At 49.8% G+C, this 19,629-nt stretch overlaps 1 protein-coding gene across 3 annotated transcripts in view; it reads right to left on the bottom strand.

The window, feature by feature from the left end:
- Nucleotides 1-19,629, bottom strand: part of NEK4 (NIMA related kinase 4) — a 532,367-nt gene that overhangs the window by 64,646 nt on the left and 448,092 nt on the right. For 2 of the 3 annotated variants that reach the window (XM_085624188.1, XM_085624189.1), the window contains one exon: nucleotides 17,331-17,530. The exons of the other annotated variant lie outside the window; for it this stretch is intronic. In XM_085624188.1, coding sequence (XP_085480314.1) covers nucleotides 17,331-17,530 — 200 coding nt within the window. The remainder of the gene's footprint in view (nucleotides 1-17,330; nucleotides 17,531-19,629) is intronic. 3 annotated transcript variants of the gene reach the window in all.

Below are 19,629 nucleotides of genomic sequence, written 5' to 3'. Positions count from 1 at the left end.
CACGCGCTGGGCTCAGTCTTCCCAGACGTCGCCTCCATCCCGGAGTCTTCCCCCCTGGAGGATAGAGTGCTGGATGGCCACGTTCCGGACAGCACGATCTCCCTTATTTACAAAAAATTGATTAATGACCGCTCGGGCTTGCTGACTGGCCTCCGCGAGGCTTGGGTTGCCGACGGGCTGGAGTTGGACGACGAAGACTGGATTTCCGCGGTGGCCTCTCCGAAGGAGGTGGCCATACCGGCTCGCCTTCGCTTCGTCCAGCTTAAGATACTCCATCGGGTTTACATGACGGGGCCAAGGCTTCTGCGTATGGGCTATGCTGAGGATGGGTTGTGTAAGCGTGGGTGTGGTGCTTTGGCGACTTTTTTGCATATTTTGTGGGAATGCCCGAAGGTGGAGCGATTCTGGCGTGGTGTGCATGAGGTCCTGCGAGTGGTTACGCATGTCGCGCTGCTGCCTGAAGCGAGGAGATGCCTGCTGAATGTGTGGGAACCAACTGACTACTCGGTTCCGCAGACGCGATGGGTGACTCTGGGATATATGATAGCTAAGCGTGACATTGCTCAACTGTGGGGATCCCAGAGGCCCCCGGCGGTGTCGGCCTGGAAAGAACACATGGATTGGTGCATGTTCCGAGAAAAGGTGGTGTATGTGGCGAGGGGTAAGCCTGGGGCATGGGTGAAAGTATGGGGCCCCTGGAACGCCTACCGCGGGGGTATCAGCGCGCCACCACTGCTGCCTGCGGCCTCACCAGCCCCGTCCCCTTAGTTGACTCCTTTCCCTAGCCCCGAGCACGGAGTTCCCCCAGTCCTCGATCTGTTCCCCTTCCCCTCTTTAGACTCCTGTGGATGGCTGGGGTCCCCCATTCGGGGAGCACGTGCTGTTACTTTCGATTGCGGGTTGCCTTGCGGGTGTGGTTTTTGTGTTGTTTGTATAAAATGAAACCGTATTGTGGGGTCAGAGTGATGTGGCCCACGACGCTGATACCTCCTGATTTTGCTTCTCTGCAACGCCAAGTGTTTTTGTACGTATGTCATATGCTCCTGTCATTCTAGCGGCCGGCCGGAAGGTTGTAGGCCCATACTTGTATATTCTTGAGATTGCAATAAACGGTTTCAAAAAAAAAAAAAAAAAAAGATTGAAAACGAGATGAGGTGACTGGCGAAAGAAACGTCACTGACGTCTTGAGGAATCCTGCGATTTTCCTCGTCCTGCAGGCTTGCGTCTAGCTGATTGCATGACGGATTGGAGGCACACAATTGTTGCTGTCCTTCATATTGTGGTCTGTAGCTCTGCTGACTGGTTGATATCTGCATGACTGTTACGACGGTCTTTGCTGGAACTGACCCCTACCTCCACAAAAGGACTGAAAAAGTCTTTGTTGCAACATGCCTAGGGAACGTGCGGTCTCAGTATCTTTTTTGATGCCCTGCAGCTCTTCATCTACGTGCTTTCCAACCAGATTTTCAACATCGAAGGGCATATCCAGAACTTTCGACTGAACTTCAGGGCGGAAGGACGCCGACCTAAGCCAGCCCTGTCTACGAAGAACTGCGGCACCTGCCATTTGCCTGAAAAGCAATTGAAGGCAAATCCATTGCAGAATCCATCACCTCCGAAGACGCTCTAGCACCCTCCTGCAGAAGGTCCTTCGCTTCTTTCTTTTTATCCTCAGGAAGGGATTCGAGAAGAGGATTATTACTGAATGCGGACAAGGATGGCCAATTAAACATGCCGGAGCAGAATCAGGTGCCTTGTATTTCTTTTGCATCCTCGGTGACACAGCAGAAATGGAGGCTGGGTTCTTCATAATTTTCAAACCTTCACTCCAAATGTAATCCACAATCGGAATGGATTGAACCGATTTCTTTGTTGCATCCTCTAAATGGTAAAGAAAACATTAAGTTTGTACCACAGGCAAAGACAAATCGAATCTTCTAGAGGCTCTCTCAAGTACTTCATGGAAGCCCGAAGGCAACGGCGGAGATGGAGCCACATAATCATCCCATTGTTGACCAAGTAGGTCCGGATCCTGAGTGAGTTCACCCTCCACGGGTTGATCGTCTGCCTCACTCTCTATGTAATCATCTTGGATTGCAATGCATCGAGGAGCCTGTCTCTCAACCTGCGCAACAGGTGGCGGAGTAACTACTGGTGGAGGCGAAGCAACTTGAATATTCGGACCGCCAGGCGTCAATGGAACCGGAGCGTAAGTGTCCGGAAATCTTAGATAATAGTCATTCAACATATGCCTAAGGTCTGTGACGAGGGAGACTGCACCAGAATGGAATCTCTCTGGACGCTCTTCATAAGCCTCATAAGGATAGTGCTCTTGGAAAGAGTAGTAAGGTTGGGCCTTCGAGCCACCCGAGAATGAATAATCCCCTTCCATATATTCTGAAGTGTCCTGTCCTGTCCTTGCACTTCCTCCTCCTCATCAGTGTCCTGGCATTTAACTCTGAGCTGTTAGGGGCTGTAAGCAGGGCCAAAAAGACTTTTATCCCCTGATTCCTCTATATCAAGAAGGTGAGAGGGAAGTAACAGTAAAATCTTGGGTAAAGGTGACAATCCTGGAGATTTTGGAAGCAAATGGAGATCTTTAGTATGCTGTTTTTGATCCGTCAACGGCGGTAGACGCCTGATAGTGATCATCGTTGATACTGGCCGAGAGCGTGCGTTAAACACTGTCGTCGATGGAGCGCCTGTCGACAGGGCCGTCGACGCCCTCGTCGATGGAGTTCCTGTTGACGAAGTTGTAGACGCAATCGTCGACACAGTGTTTGTCGTCGTCGCTGATGCCACCGACGACGAAATCGTCGTCACCGTGTTAGTCGACTATGCCCTCACCACGGCGGTCGACAATGTAGTAGTCGCTATAGAAGTTGGGGATTTAGTGGAAGCCCTCGACAGCGGGTCCGTCGACGGTGCTTTTTTTGTCGACGAAGCCTGTTTGAGAGGTGTGACAGACAGAGAAGCTGTAGAGGCTTTCTTCAGGCATGATTCCTTAGGCTTAAGGGCTGTTTTATCGGCAGTGGAGGATTTTGCTGCCTTTAATTTCTTAGAATCATGCTTTAATGAGGTAGATCCCACATTTTTATGCTCCCTCTCAGCCGAGGATGGCCCAGGGCTCTCTTCAACATCAGATCCAGAGTCTGATTTTGATTTTTTCTTCTGGAGCCACAACAATAATCTGGCCTCTCTATCCTTTAGAGTTTTTGCTGAAAAGGTTCTACAGTATTTACAGTCCTTGGCTGTATGTTTAGGGTAAAGGCAATAAAGGCAGTCCTTTTGTGGATCTTCAGAAAAAAGCCTTGCCTTCCCACAGGATCTATAGGGCCTGAAAAGCCTCTCCTTAGAACCCTCAGACATCTTTGAAGTTAAGAAGGTAGAAAGACAATACCTTGAGGTGAATTCTAGCAGGGTCAAAAGTTCACTCACTGACAAACTGAGCAGAGCTCAGGGAGACTCCGTTACACATGACGTGCGGTTAGAAATCTGAGGGGAGTTGAGGTCTAGGGCGGGTCTCTGATTGGTCAAAGTTTGGACCTACATAAAGATGCTGACGAATGTCAAAGTTTTCCTTTCCTTTTGGTGCTTTCCATGTACTTCTATGGTACTTCTTTTCTAACTACCGCGAGACTGCATTAGCTATGCATGCATCCATCCATATATCCATCCAGCCTCTCAGATTTCCACTTTATCTGCCATCCTTTCATCCACCCATCTACACATAATTTTACCCACTCATCCAGCCACTCATCTAACCATCCTTTCAACCATCCATCCTTTCATTCACTCATCTATCCATCCTTTCACTAAGCTATCCTTTTACACACCTATCCTTTCAACACTCATCTATCCATCCTTTCACACACCCATCCATCCTTTTGCCCACTCATCCACATATCCTTTCATCCACCCATACTTTTACCCACTCATCAATCCATATTTTCACTATTTCATGAATCCACTCGTCCACCCTTCTCTCCCTTTTCTAGCAACCAACCTTTTTTCCCTTAAGTTAATTATGATCCCTTATCTGCCAAGTCTCAGATGAGAGGCCCATTCAAGCTGGGGGTCCACTACGCCCCTGCACCCACCCACCAACACACACACAGCTTTCATAACAGGTTCAACGACAGGATAGTTCAATATTTCTTTTCCTCAAAGTGGCAATTAGTTCAATTTAGTTTTTGTATCTTTACGACAGTTGTATATGTTCCTTCAGAAGACAGGCTTTATGGCTGCGACCGTTTACCAGATTGGATCACTTTACACACCCAGTATGGAGGGGAGATATTTGTGGGTCAGACTAAAGGGACTGGGCGACCCCAAGTATAAATGATTGACTCAAAAGAAGTTCTGAAATGGGAGTATGTGCCAGCAGGATGTGAACACAAGATCTGATACGAACATGGGCACTTTTTGCACTTTTCACTGCTGTGCGTCTTCTTGGGTTGTTGTATCAACAGCATTTATGTTGATATTCACTACATTTTCAGCCGTATCACGGGCTCGATCTGGAAGCGCTGCACTGCGATTGCTAAACACAAGCACTAGGGCTACTTTTTGATTCTTCTTGAGTGATTGCTTTGGGTTTTTAATATTTATTGTAGGCTACCTGTGTTCTAGATGTCACTAAGTAAATAAATAGTATTCTTGTTGGCTACACACATCTTGCACTAGATTAACTTTTACAGCTGGCGAGAATGATAAAAATATCCTTTATTACTGATTCTGCAATAATCATACATCAGAGAAACTCCTGAAGAGTACCTTATTAGGCAATTGAGAACTGTGCTGCATACATTTAGCGGTATAACTTTGAGGTGTCCAAACAGTTGAGAACTTTCCTTTTCTCTTTTTCTCAGGACATTTGAGGTTGATACATGCAACTGATGTTGCCACAATGCATATGTGTACAAAATATGTGCAAGATTAGACAGCCTATTTAAAATATTTCCACCAGAGATTTGAGCGCATCTGGATTGAGATTCTGCTACTGCACAGCTGACTTTTTAGCAGATATGGTTATGGTGAGCTGTATGACCGTTTTAAGAATTCCAAAGTGATTTGTATTTTTTACATTTTTTTTTTTTTTTATAAACAGTTTATTATTTTCATATTCAAGGCACATATCTTTCTGACATATCGATATATATACATATAAACCATTTCCTGACAAGAATGAAAATGATAACACTTGGTTCTATAAAGTCGTAAACCCGTCCTTTGACTGACAACTGTCCTCACACTACATTTCCAGCTCTCCTTCATTTTCATCATCTGAGTCCTCCTCTGCTTCGGGTTCTGGGGGTTCACAAATGTATCCCCTGTATTTATTCCATGCCCCCCATATCGTGTTCCACTTCCCCGGACAGCCCCGATGTATAAACACCGCTTTCTCTGCCACCATAGCCAAATCAAGATCTCCACACCAGGCGGCCAGTGACAGTGTTTCCTTCCCTCCCCATTTTTGTGCAATGTTGCGCTTTGCCACCATTATTCACATTGTTGCCCATTCCTGTGCTGGGCGCGTGAGGTCATTTGGCTTCCATATATTTTAAATGCATCTTCGAGGCTCGGGCGTCAATGATACTTCCACCACTTGCGATATGGTCCTCATCACTTTTACCCAATACTCCATTATCTTGGGGTATTCCCACAAGGTATGGAGGAAGGTGCCCTCCTCCCGGCAGTGTCTCAGGCAGTACGGATGTGATGCCCACCCTATTGTGCATAAGATGCGTCTAGTATAGTAAGTTCTATGTAAGATTTTTAGTTGCACAAGTTTTAGCCTAGACGGTATCCCCACCTCCCGCGGTGATGCCAACGCCTCCCGCCATTCATAGTCCTCGAAATCGCCAACCTCTCGCTCCCATTTTCCCCATAGCACCTCATGAGGGTCGGGGAGGTTGTTTACTAGCTTTCTATATGTGAAAGAAATGGCGCGCTTGTACATACAATCTGTCAGAAGCCTGTCTTCTAAGGGGGTGGCCTCAGGGACCTTGGTGCCGGGTGGTATGGCCTGAAGCGCATGTCAAATTTGAAGGTATCTAAAGTGCTCAGTGGGCGTCAGGTCATATTGCGCCCTGAGATGCTCGAACGTGGCGATCCCTCCCTTGTGCCACAGATCACCCACTGTTGATATTCTTTCTGTGCGTTTCATGCCAGATGTTTACCGTCTGTTGAGTGGGTCCGAGTATCAGTGGTGTACGCTTTTTGCTATAAAGTGCTGACATCATGCCTTCAGCCCCGAACCCACATCTGTCTGCCTTATAGGCGGGATTCGTCTGCGGAGCATGCACCCATTTATTAATGACTTTCAAATGCGCCGCCCAGTAATAGAGCTGGATGTTTGGTAGCGCAATGCCCCCATCAAACCACCCGTTATTTAGCTTGCGTTGCGCGATGCGTGCTGGTTTGTTCCCCCGCAGTAGCCCCGTGACCTGAGCCGCAATGCGTTTAAAGTAGGTGGGCGGCACCGGGTACGGCGCATTTTCGAGGGCATATAGGAATCGGGGCAGTGCCATCATCTTAAAAAGGGCTGCATCCCCAGCAGCGTTAGGGGGAGAGTCTCCCAGTGGGCGGCGTCTCTTTTGAGGCGTTCCAGGGGTGGCATGAGATTGTACTTAAGAAATTCATCGGGATCCACTGTAATATAGATTCCCAAATATCGGAATCCCGCCACCGAGATCTGCAGTGGAGAATCCCCCGGGAGCTGCAGCGGCGGGCCCCGTAGCACAAAGAGTATTGATTTAGACCAATTAATAGTGTACCCTGATGCGCGACCAAATTGTTCAAATAAATTGAGAAGTACCAGGATGGAGCGTCTGGGTGAGGCCAGGTAAAGCAGAACATCATCCGCATAGAGCGATATGCGATCTTCCCAGTCCGCTGTCCATCGCAGTCCGCGTATCTGCGGTTCCCACCTGATCCATGCCGCCAGTGGCTCAAGCACTAGCGCAAACAGCAATGGTGACAGCGGACAACCCTGACGTGTGCCTCGGGACAGTGGGAAGTCCTTGGATATGTGGCCGTTAGCTGTTACGTGGGCCAGCGGCTTTGTGTAGAGTAGGCGCACCCACGCACAAAACTGTGGGCCAAATGCGCGAGCACCGCAAATAGGAAGGGCCACTCCACCATATCGAACGCCATACGGGCGTCCAGTGAGAGGATAACTGCCGGTTGCTGAAGATAAGGCACACGGGCCATCACTCCATGCAATCGCCTCAGATTCAACGCCGTGTTCCTATTAGGCATAAACCCCGATTGATCCGGTCTTGAGATGCGGAGTAAGCCGTAGCGCCAGGACCTTCGCTGATATTTTAGCCTCCGCATTAATGAGGGAAATGGGGCGGTATGATGTGCACTCTTCTGGGGGCTTCCCTGGCTTCGGGATCGCCACTATCGTGGCCACACGCTGATCCCGCGGGAGTTCTCCCTTCGTCAAACTATCACAGTACATGGCAAGTAGGTGTGGGGCCAGTGCCCCCGCCAGCTTCTTGTGGAGCTCTACGGGGATTCCATTCGGTCCTAATGCCTTTCCCGTCTGCAAGGAGCAGATCGCAACCTGGAGCTCTTCCGCCGTCAGATCCGCCTCCAGTGTGAGGGCTGCCTCTGGGGCGAGCTTGGGCATCGCTATATCCTTGATATAGGTCAGCGCTTCTTCCAGTGTCATCGCTGATTGTGACGTGTACACCTGCTGAAAGTGTTGCGCCAGCCTGTGGACGATGGCTCGCGGTTCAGCGTTCAGCGTGTTATCCGTCATTCTGATCTGCGCAATCCATTTTCTTGCTCTCTCTTTTTTATCGAGCCACGCTAACAACTTCCCTGCCTTATCACCGGCCTCGTATAGTTTATGTTGTGTGGCTGACAGGCCAAGCGTAGTCACCCCCTTCAGATGTTCCCTATGCAATTGTTGTTGGTGGCGCAGGGCGCGGGCCGTAGCGGGAGTTGGGTCCTGAGAATACCTTGTGTCTGCCTCTTGGAGGTCTGATTCCAAGGCATTGAGTTCCCTCCGCTGTTCACGCTTATGGCCCGATATCGCGGAGATTGCTTGCCCACGGAGCACAGTTTTATAGGCCTCCCAGAGGGTGGACGGGGAGCCAACTGACCCGGCATTTTCCCTGAAATAGTGCTTTGTGGGTTTGCTTATGGATTTCATAATCCCGGGAACTTTCAGGTAGCCCGGAAATATGGGAAATATTCGCTGCCGCCCCCCCTGACGATACGTGTACATTAAGACCACTGGTGAGTGATCTGATATACCTCTGGGCTTAATGTCCACTAAGTCTACGTGTCTGAAGCTCTCGGTGGAGGCCACAAAGTGGTCTATCCTTGACAAACTGTTATGTGCCGCAGAGTGGAAAGTGAACTGACGCTCCGAGGGGTGCCGATTGTAGGAAGGTGGATATCTGACTATGGTTACCCCCAACTTTTTGCCTAGTGTCTATCTGGTTTTTCGACTTAGTTGGCCTGAGATCCTGCCATTCAGGGTCTCAGGCTGTCTGCTCTCTCTTTAAAATGGACTCCATGTACCCTAGGTACATTCCCAATTGGTAAGGATCACCTTATTGGACCCTGTACAGTGTACCCTAGGTACCCAGGGCATAGGTGTACCCTAGGCCTCCCAGGGGCTGCAGCATGTATTATGCCACCCCTGGTCTGGCCTTCCAATCAGACACAACTGGCTGATCACTCAGCTGGGGCAAGGTCGTGTAATCACCCCTTGCTTAGATATAGTATACCTATATCTACCCTTAAAATAGACACATGTGTACCTATCAGCCACTCCTATGGCAGGCCTTAACAATCCTGGAGGCAGAGTGCTTGGTAACATGTGAGATGGTGCTCTAGCATGAGCTGAGCCTGTCTGCAGCTTTCGGAACCATGTCCTTATAGCTGTTCTATGATATAGCCTACCATATACTCTTAAAGTGCCTTATAATCTTAAACGGTTATGGTAACTATGGTTTGGCTTTATCAAAACATGTTGTGTAAGGTGTCTAACACTTTGGAATAATACCCCCATACCATTTCTGGTGATGAGGATATTATCCCCCCCTTCTAGAGGGAGAGACATGTTAAAATCCTACTTTGCTGTTTAACTCTAACCAAAGCCTCAGCATCACAAAATGGATGCTGCTGCCACAGACACAAGTCTGACCTCCTGCTGCTGGGAGTGATCCCGGCAAGGGAGGCTTGGACAATAGGTTTCCTGCTTGGGGAGGTACTAGCACCTCCCCAGACAGACTTTAGTGTATTGGGGCAGGGAGGGCTGAAAGGAATGAGACATGCCTGGGGCACACAAGGTGCTCCATGCATAGTCCAGTTCAAACCGGTGCTGGGGCACTCCAGCCCCAGTCCTGGCGCGAAACTGGACAAAGGGAAGGGGGTGTAACCACCCCCCTCCCAGGTCCCACCCATAAGGCGTGACCTAGCAGGCAACCCAGCCTCCCAGATTAGTATAAGAGTGGTAGCTGGGCCCCAGGAGATTAGGTTATCCTGACCTTCTTACTACCCAGGGGAGCATCATAATCCCCATGGGAGTCACCTTTTTTAATTAGGCTGGTATACCACCAGAATAAAATTGTTCCTCGTCCGGCAATACCAGACCTATTTTAACCCACCCCACTTTTTTCTCACTACACTTGTTGCACTTACCCCCACGCACCCATACGGCTGTCTCTAAAAAGATCTCCGAGAAAGAGCCCCTTCGCGGGAGCCCGTCGGGCATTGCAGCGCCGGCCCGACGAGGAGCACAGCCCTATGATGAAGCATGACATCTTGCTAGGTGTGTGAGGGCACTATATAGAGACAAATTTCTCTCCCACCTGCCTACCCTCCCTCCATGCCCAGAGGAACTGTACTCCTGGTTTTGTGAATTAGGTTATCCTGAACCTGCAACTTGAACAGAAACTCTGGACCTTCGACATTCGACGAAAGAAGAAGACTGAGGAATCTCCCTTGTGGCCAAGGAGTGGCTACCCTGTGCAAACAGGCACCATCAAGAGACTACCCTTTGCTTTGCTGAGGTTCTACGAGGGACCGACTGCAGAGCCCGACCAGAGCCTTGACTTCCAGACTTCTCCAACCCTGATCCACATCCACAGCCGAGCTTAGATCCGTGGAGGCGACGAGAGACGTGGGACCGGCTACCTGGGAAAAGTGGCGAGTATCTTCCAGCGCAGCTTCTGAGGCACCCTCGAAGTTGTGCACCGGGGATTGAGAAGCCCCAACCCCAAGCACCATCTGCACCGAAGATCAGCCCCCCACACTCCACGAGTCCTGCGTGGGGCCCTTCTGCATTTTCCTGCTTGCCGCGTCTGTCCGGTTGCTTGCCCGTTGGCTAGCGGCCTTTGTGACGACACACTTTGAAATCTTCACTGCTGGTTTGGCTCCTCCAGACTGGCTCCCGCTTCCTTGCAAAAGAGAAGCACCCCAGACCTTCCTGGTCTGCACCAGAAGCAAGTCCTCCGTTCTTCGTGGGTTCCGCTTGCCAAGGCTGGTGAGTCCTAGTTCGACTTCGACGCCGCCGACAGTAAGAGCCTTCGTGGGACAGCTCGCCTCCTGGTCCTGGTCATCCTCGACGTCTCCTGGTACCCGTGGCTGCAGCGACAAGCTTCACCTTTCACCTGCAATCTTCACGACATCGCCTGGTTCCTTCCTGGTTCCACGTGGTCACTGGCTAGTGACCTTGACTCTGTCCCTTCTGCTTGCAGGTATCCTCTCTTCTTGATCCCAGCCTTGGGATCCACCGGACACTCTTCACTGACTGCCTGTCAGCAACTTTCCTTCAGGCATCCATAGAAGTCCACGACGAAACCCGACGCAAGTTCACACCTATGCACCCGCAGCCCGTGGGCTAGGTAACTTGGGTACTTCGGTGCTCACAAGGGTAGTGACTATCCTAGGGTCTAGTTTCCGAGTCTCGACTCTCTAGCTGCTTCAGAAGTGTCCTTAAACTGTTAATTTCTAACTGCTAGTAATTCTATTGGCTTTTACGCATTACGCGTGAGTGTTTCCACTCTGCACCTGAATCCCGTGGGCCTCCCACTTCCTAACTGTTGCTAGTGTAGTGTAGCCCCAGCGATTCCCTAGGCCTAGGCTTATCCTATTTCCGTGACAGTGGTCCTTATACCACTTCTTTAGTATATGGTTTGCGTGGCCCCTAGGGCCTAACTGTATTACTTACCTGTGTGACTTAATGTATGCTTAAATAAGACTGTGTTGTACTTACCTCTAATCTCATAAAGAGTGCTGAGGGTTTGACTAGAATAAATACACTTTATTTTATATATATATCTGTTGTGGTGTCCTTTCATTTGGTATTCAAGGGATTATATATGGTATCACAGCTGGCTTCACATGCCATTCAGAGTTTAGCCTAAGACTGCTCTTGTCCATGCTACCACTAGGCTAGCTGGTCTATAAGGTTGACTTTACAACCAATCACCATAAGGGTTGTTTGGACTGATATAAGGTGTACACTAGAACTAGTGACATCATACATCAGGCCAACTTCTCACACAGATGACGCCAGGCGTCCACCAGCCCCATTGCCTCCAGAAACCACCCGAGCCGTGTCCCCACCCCACCCGCTCCCTCACCGGGTGCCGATCCATATGTCCGTCCACCACGTCGTTAAAGTCCCCTCCAATCAGCAGCTCTCCCTCTGGGAGATCAAGGAGGAACTCACTCAGGGCCGGAAGCGTAACTGTCTGTAGCGCAGGGGGGACATATACCGACACAATATTGATGGAATGCCCCTCCCACTGTCCCACCAGCGCCGCAAAGCGGCCATTTGCATCCGTCTTTGTCTTGTGTATTATTAGCGGCGATTGTTTACGTATCAAGATACCCACCCCCCTAGATCCTGACGTGAACTCTGAGTGTACCACCATCTTGAACCCCCATCTATCCAACGTCTTACATGTATTCCCCGTGAGATGCGTTTCCTGCAGCAGGACTACAGCCGGGGAGCTACGTTTAATACACTGCAGCACCAGCCCCCTCTTGATTTTATCCCCCAGGCCACGTACATTCCACGTCATCAGCGTAAGGGAACGAACCTTGTTGTCCGCCCCTTGCCCTTGCGCAATCAACTGCGAGTGCGACATTGCCATACCAATCCCAACTTACTTTCCAGGGGCCGGCTAGTTTTGCCAGGAGTCTTTACCATTCTCGTGTGAGGACATATCAGTACCAAGTGCCTGCGTACACATCTTGAAAACATAAAACCAAACCTCAACATTAACACCCCACCTTCAACCCCCCACCCTGCCTCCCTGCTAGATGGACTTACAACTACCCGCCACCCCAACTTTGCAGAACGCTTTATACCCATTCCCAGTAACAGTACTTGCGTGTCGGGGTGGGAAGTCCGGTGTTCACCACAGTCTATCCCCTTCCTTAGAGCCAGTGTTCATCGCGACCGGTCTGAGGACGCCATGTGTACCCTTCATCGGTAGATCCTAGTCCGCCCGCTTATCACATGTGGAAGATCACGGATGACCCCCCCCACCATCAACTCGGGCAGCAGCACACTAACATCATATTCTGTCTCTGCGCACACCAGTATGTTCAAACCCTGGTGTCTCCTCTCAGTGCTCCGTCTCTGCCTCCCGCGCCGCGCCTCCCTCTCGTGTCTGTTCATGATCCTCGGGGCTCTCCTCCACTCGTCGCCGCTGCTGATGCTTGCCTGATCGCTGGCGTCCTTCCACCTGTCGCCACCCCTCAAGCCACTCTCGGGCCTCCTCCGGACGATCAAAGAACCACGTTTTTCCATCAGCTACTATTCGTAATTTCGCCAGAAACAGCATTGAATACGCCAGGCCCTTACTTCAGAGATCCTTTTTTATCTCAAGGAAGCTTCTGCGGCGCTTAGTGACTGCATCCGTGAAGTCCGGAAAAAAGGAGATGAGCGAATTGTGCACCCGTATTGGTGGGGCCACTCTCGCAGTTTGTAAAATGGCATCCCGGTCACGGAAGTTGAAGATGCGGGCTAACACCGGCCTTGGGGGCGCCCCGGTTTAGGCCGACCACCCGCCACCCTATGCACCCGTTCGACTGAGAAGAAGGTGGACAAGCCTCTCGGCTGGAGTCGTGTCTTGACGAGGTCTTCAACGTACAAGTCCATGGCCTGACCCCCTTCACTCTCCGGAAGGCCTGTAATTCGAACGTTATTGCGGCGGGAGCGCCCTTCCTGATCATCGAGCTTCGCCGCCATAGTTTTGTTCTTAGTCTCAAGGTGTGCCACCCTCCTAAGCAGCGCTGTGGTATCCCCAACCAGGGATTTCGTCGTTTGCTCCACCTCCGTGACTCTGGCCGCCATATTTTGAAAGTTGGCTCTCAGAAAAGACACATCGGTTGATATGGTGCCCACTGTAGATTGAACGTGAGAAAGCGCGGCCATAATGTCTTCAAGCGTCACCTTGCTCATCTCCCCCTGGTTCGCTGCGTGCACCTGCGGCTCTTTGGTAGGCACAGCCGTCGTCGTTTCTTTCGCGTAGGCGTACTTCTCCAGTTTGCCCTGGACGTTCGTGCGTGGGCCCTTGCCTCCCATTGTACCAGGATATGCTCTGTCGCAGTCGGTAATCGCCGCTGCCTGCCACAGGGCTGTCGCCCCACGTGCGGCCTGTCGGGTTTCCCGCTGCACCAGCACTCGGAAGGCTTCCCGGGCCGCGGGCCCCTGATCAGTCACAGATCACCTCCCTCCTGCCCGGACCCGACCTGCACTGGCCGGAAGAGGCTGCCGCACTCCCTACGCAGGACTGACCTTGTTATTTAGCTGGGAAGTGGCCCGTCCTCGTGGTCTTGTCGCCGATTCCACCTCCAGCAGAACCCACTTTCTTTACAGGATTGCGACTTAGTCCCACTTTATCATGCTGGCCTTCATGTGCGGCCCTCAGGTTTTTCCAGCTGCGCCTGACGCCGAGTTTTGAGGGGGCTGGCGTTGTCGGGGCGCCCTTTCTGCACCTCCACCCTTCTGTTTCGTTTATGGCCGCCCCACCGATCCAGCCGTGGGGCGCTTCGGCGATCTTGCAGCCGATGGGGTCCTCGCGCTCCACCCATGCCGATTTGTCAAGGGCAGAGCACCCACCACAGTACTCTTGTCAGTCCTCAGCCCCAGCGCCTATTCTTTCCCAAGTGCCGCTCTATTTCATGTCCATCAGCCCCCCATGCCACTGCAGCGCCCCGTGGCGTCCGCTCCAGCCTCCCAGCCTCTCTGAACTGCAATCACGCTGTATCGCAGTATCGGTGTTGCTTCGGGCCGTTACGCTCTCAGGTCACTGTGCCCCCACGTCACGCGTCTCCGATCCGTCCAAGGTCTTCGCGCGCATCGAGGATCTCGCCTCCCTCATAGGCGGGTACCAAGCCACTCGAGGCCCCGGCTCAGGCTTCAGGTCCAGGCCTCGGATCCGCCCCCAAGTCTCCGGCGGCTCCGGTCGTGATTTTCGGGCCAAAACTTCAGCGGCCTCTCAAGGTCTCACTGTGCTCCCGTTGTCGTTCCTGAACGACGTCGATGCCGGATAAGTGGCCGGATTAACGGGGAATACCTGGCGGTCCCCGGAGCTCCCTTAGGCTGCGGCCATCTTTGCCGGTCGCAAGCCATGCCCCCCCATTTTTTACATTTTAATTCTTTTGATCCTTCGGGAAGCACGAATGTATAGCGTGAAACACATACTGGCTGAACCTTTGACTCAGATAGAACATGGATTTTGATTTATTTAAGTGGTGGGAATCATGTTGAAACTAAGTAAGTCTGGGCGGAACTTTTAATTTCGCTGGCGTGATCGGAGGAATTTGGTAATAAAGAGTTACTCTTGTAACACAATTATTTATAAATTCCACCGCTCTGCCGGATGAATGAATCTACAGTGGTTGTTGTTCCTAAAACAGGGCTGGAAGAAGGAGCAGATCATCTTTGTTGAAAAATCTCTGCAGATTAAAGTTTAATCTGCAGTGTTTTTTAAACATAGAAGGACTGCTCCCTCTTCCGGCACAGTTTATAAATCACAGCAGTGCATACCTCTCGGCGCCCATAGATACTCTGCAGTAATCACTGCAGAGTATTTAGGTATGTGCTGCCGAGTGTTTACAGTGGTTTCTAAAGTTTAGAAACCACTGCATACCACTCGGCGGTGCCGGCGCCCTTACATACTCTGCAGTATAATCTCTGCAGTACAATCACTGCATAGTATGTAAGGACGCAGAGTGGTGTTCGGCTGTGTTTTTTTCTAAGCGCAAACTGCATCCTCGCATCTATTTTTGGACAAGTGGGTGTATTTTGCCCTATGAAAATAGGGTCAAATGCCCACTTCGCTCTGCTGCGGAATTCCACAGAATCTCACAGAATTTTAATGTCATTACACTGCATCAAACTATGCCAAATCCACGCACCCCTACTTGTAAGCTCAAAGCAATTTCAAAAGTGGCAGTTTTTTTCCCAGTACACATCCAATATCTATCCCTATACATGTGGACCTATTCTGCAAGCCGTGCAAAGCAAAGACAGGGAATCGACAATGGCCTCAATGCCTTCAATAGGGCGGAATGACTATAACTGAACTTGGTAGCCCCTTGGCGGTTGGGCCGCTAGCTCAAAGGTTTACTCTGGTGAAGCCAGCTGAGGCTCCACCAGTGAACACCTTGCTCTTCACCAACTCTAAATAAAAAGGGAAGGGACCACACGTTTAAGGGGGTGGGAGCACTGCCTGTTTTATGGCAGTGCTCCCACCCCACCAATTGCTCAATCTCCAAATAAGGCTTTGAACTGGTTGACCTCTTTACTTCCTGAAAATCTAAGCCTAAAAAGCAGGTAGCTGGCATTTGGTGAGCTTGCAGTTGTGTCTGGCTCCTGTGCTTCAAACGACAAAGTCCCTACCGGTCGTAAAAAGATGAGCTAGGTGCCCTAAAGTCCCATTAGCCAGGGAGAACGGGCCTACCAAACATGTATCATAATTTGAGAAAATCTATTTCAAACAGGCTTACTTGTGCATTGACTGAAAACTGAAGCATTTCATGATGGACCTTATTCTATTTTCATTCTATTTTTTTTTTGCATGTCTTAACTCATGGTCAACTGCTTCTCTTACAGCATAAAAAAAAAATCAAAGGCAACATTTTACTTATTTTGCATAACTGTGAAATAGGCGCACACACCACCAAGTCATTCGTATCTTGCAAGGGCTCATGTCAGAGGTGAGAAATAGTCATACAGCAGCAGCAGCATCACTCCAAGAAAGGTCAAGCCACACGGCCAGGAGAGCAGAGGTTCAGATTATCTTTTGATCTCACTGTCACATCACCTTTCACTAGCCCACGGACTGACCGTGCTGCTTCAGTGCAGAGGACTCAATGGAGTGATTCCACCTTTCACTAGCCCACGGACTGACCGTGCTGCTTCAGTGCAGAGGACTCAATGGAGTGATTCCACCTTTCACTAGCCCATTGACGGACCGTGCTGCTTCAGTGCAGAGAACTACCTCGAGTCATTCCACCTTTCACTAGCCACGGACTGACCGTGCTGCTTCAGTGCAGAGGACTCCATGGAGTCATTCCACCGTTCACTAGCCCATTGACGGACCGTGCTGCTTCAGTGCAGAGGACTCCATGGAGTCATTCTACCTTTCACTAGCCCATGGACTGACCGTGCTGCTCCAGTGCAGAGAACTACTTTGAGTCATTCCACCTTTCACTAGCCCATTGACTGACCGTGCTGCTTCAGTGCAGAGGGCTCCATGGAGTCATTCCACCTTTCACTAGCCCACGGACTGACCGTGCTGCTCCAGTGCAGCAGACTCCCTGGAGTCATTCCACCTTTCACTAGCCCACGGACTGACCGTCCTGCTCCAGTGCAGCAGACTCCCTGGAGTCATTCCACCTTTCACTAGCCACGGACTGACCGTGCTGCTTCAGTGCAGAGGACTCCATGGAGTCATTCCACCTTTCACTAGCCCATTGACTGACCGTGCTGCTGCTTCAGTGCAGAGGGCTCCATGGAGTCATTCCACCTTTCACTAGCCCATGGACTGACCGTGCTGCTCCAGTGCAGCAGACTCCCTGGAGTCATTCCACCTTTCACTAGCCCACGGACTGACCGTCCTGCTCCAGTGCAGCAGACTCCCTGGAGTCATCAGAGAACAGACCTTAAGATGCTCCAGGGCTGATGCAGCTGTGGGCATCATAAAAGAGTGGCACCGAGGGTCACCTATGGAAACCAGGGCCCAATGGGATGGCTTCCTCACGAGAGACACAGGAGTTTACATTTAGATAGTCTGAAGGAGCATAAATATTAAACAATAAAATGAGAAACATACACTGACCTGGTGGAAACTCATTGAAAATGAACTCCTGTGGATCGTAAGCAGCCTTCCCATGCAGGATCAACGTGTCTCTGTATTTTCGGTGAAGCTTGAACTCGCAAAGTGGGGCAGGGTGGGTTTCATCTCTGTCCTTCACCTCCATTTTAAGTGTTTGCGTCATTAGTTCCACAAGATCATGCATTTCAGAAGAATCTGATTTTCTGGGAGAGAGAACAAACTTACTGAAAATGTATTTTAGATTGGTTGCCACAAAAAGCACCAATGATCTTTATTGTGACTTTGGAGCAGTGCATATGGTCAAAAAAACATGGTCCACTGAATTCCTCCACCTACATTTCCTCATTCCTCTCCCACATCTTCACAATGGTCCCTGAACACATGTTCTGCATGAGCTCAAGTGAAGGCCATCACAGTGTTGGAAATAAGGGCCAATTTAGCTGGAGTAATGAGTTACTGTTACATAATGAGCGACAATGCTCCTTCGACTGACCATGGATGGATGAATGAATAAATGGTTGTTTTGTACCCATCAGTATTGAAACCGGTGGCTCTAGGATGCACAAAGATCGCTGTTGTATATCAACAGCCGTTGCCGACTGTTGCGAGAGCGAAGCATCTTCCCTCACTTACTTCATCAAATCCCATGAATACTGTGTCAGACAAGACAAATACACAATGCTCCACAAACTGTAGAAGGTGACTCGTGGCTCTCTCTAGGCTTACCTTTTACAAATCATCATACACAAACCTCCCAACAACTGCCGAGCCTCACTCAAACCTAAAGACCAGGTGTCAATCAGGACAAGCCACGCGTGAATGGACTCTGACAAAAAAAGTAAACATCGGAACTCTAAAAAACAAACAAGTAATTTACCTTCACTAACAATCTTTCCGGTGGATACTCTACAGTAGATCGCTCACCTTGTGATCATACCCCAGGTGTCAGATTTGATCAGGAAACATTTAGAGCAGTTCTCCAACATGTTGATAGGAGGTGTTGTATATAAGCACCACCTATCTGTGCTGACATCAGTTGCTTTCAAGAATGCCCGCACAGAGCCCATCAGCAGATTGATCTGTTCAGTGAGCAGATCTCTGGATTGTGACTTTTTTTAGATGGTAAAGAATCCAGTTCAGAGAACGCGGAGATGGAAGGGGGTTGAGGAATCTGGGGTTAGAGTATCCACCAGAAAGATAATTACAGAACCAAAAAAACTTGCTCTTCTGATGGATATGTCTAATACGCAGGTTCCAAATGTTGGGGATACATACTACAGCAGTACCTCCCAAGGCGATGGGTCTGCTAACTGGCTCAAACCAAAAAGTCCTGCAGAAGTAAGTGAGCAAAATGCTCCTCTCGATGGAACTTACTGTCGAGGCACTAGTGCTTCGTGAAAGTGTGTACCAACACCCACATAGTCACCTAACAGATGTCCAGGACAAGCTCTCCCTGTGCTAAGGCAGTGTTATCTTTGGTCCTGGTATGAGTTTACAAGTCTTCCGGGGGGTGTTTTTTCACCAGTACTTAGCAGATATTTACACAGAGTACAATCCATCAGGAACTGGTCGTTTTGTAGTACCTTGCCCTTCTTTGCATGGGAAAACCCTACAAAAATGTGATCGTCTAATCAATGTTGCTTGTTACAATCGACAGAGAAACTTAACACTCTTTAAAGTTTCAAATGATGGTGTATCTCTTCCTCGTAGAGAGATACGGCGGAGCAAAGAATGCCAGAAGGGCAATAGTCTAGGTGACATGAAAAGAAGTAACCACTTTTGGTGGAAATGAAGTTCGGGTTCCCAAAACCATCTCATCAGAGAACAAGGTGATATAAGGTGGATGACAGAAAGAGCCTGAAGTTCACTCACAGATGTAAACAATGTTATGGCAATAACAAACTGTCTTCAAGGTGAGAAGTTTCAAGGGACAACTGTGCAGCAGCTCAAAAGAGGTGCACATCAAGAAGGTGAGGACTAAGTTCAAGTTCCACTGAAGCATTGCAAACGGTTTTGGTGGGAATAAATGTTGCAAACCTTTTAAAAATCTCATCACAATGGGTGATTTGATTAACGAAGCCTGGCCTGGTATCCGCAACAATCTGAAAGACTGGATCAATAGCCCCTAATCATGCCCTAAGCAAGTCCTTGCTGGGCTAGGGACAGAACAAACGATAAAATGTCAGACATCTTTGCCTGTAATGGGTCAATGTGTCGGGCGTCGCACCAATCCACAAATTTGTCCCAACGACTGGTGTACACTGATTTTGTGTCGGGAGACCTCCCTGCCATATGGACATCC

This window comes from Triturus cristatus, chromosome 9 (assembly GCF_964204655.1).
Source record: "Triturus cristatus chromosome 9, aTriCri1.1, whole genome shotgun sequence".
NCBI lineage: Eukaryota > Metazoa > Chordata > Amphibia > Caudata > Salamandridae > Triturus > Triturus cristatus.
Note: the sequence above shows the minus strand (reverse complement) of the source record. Positions and strands in the feature narration are given on the sequence as shown.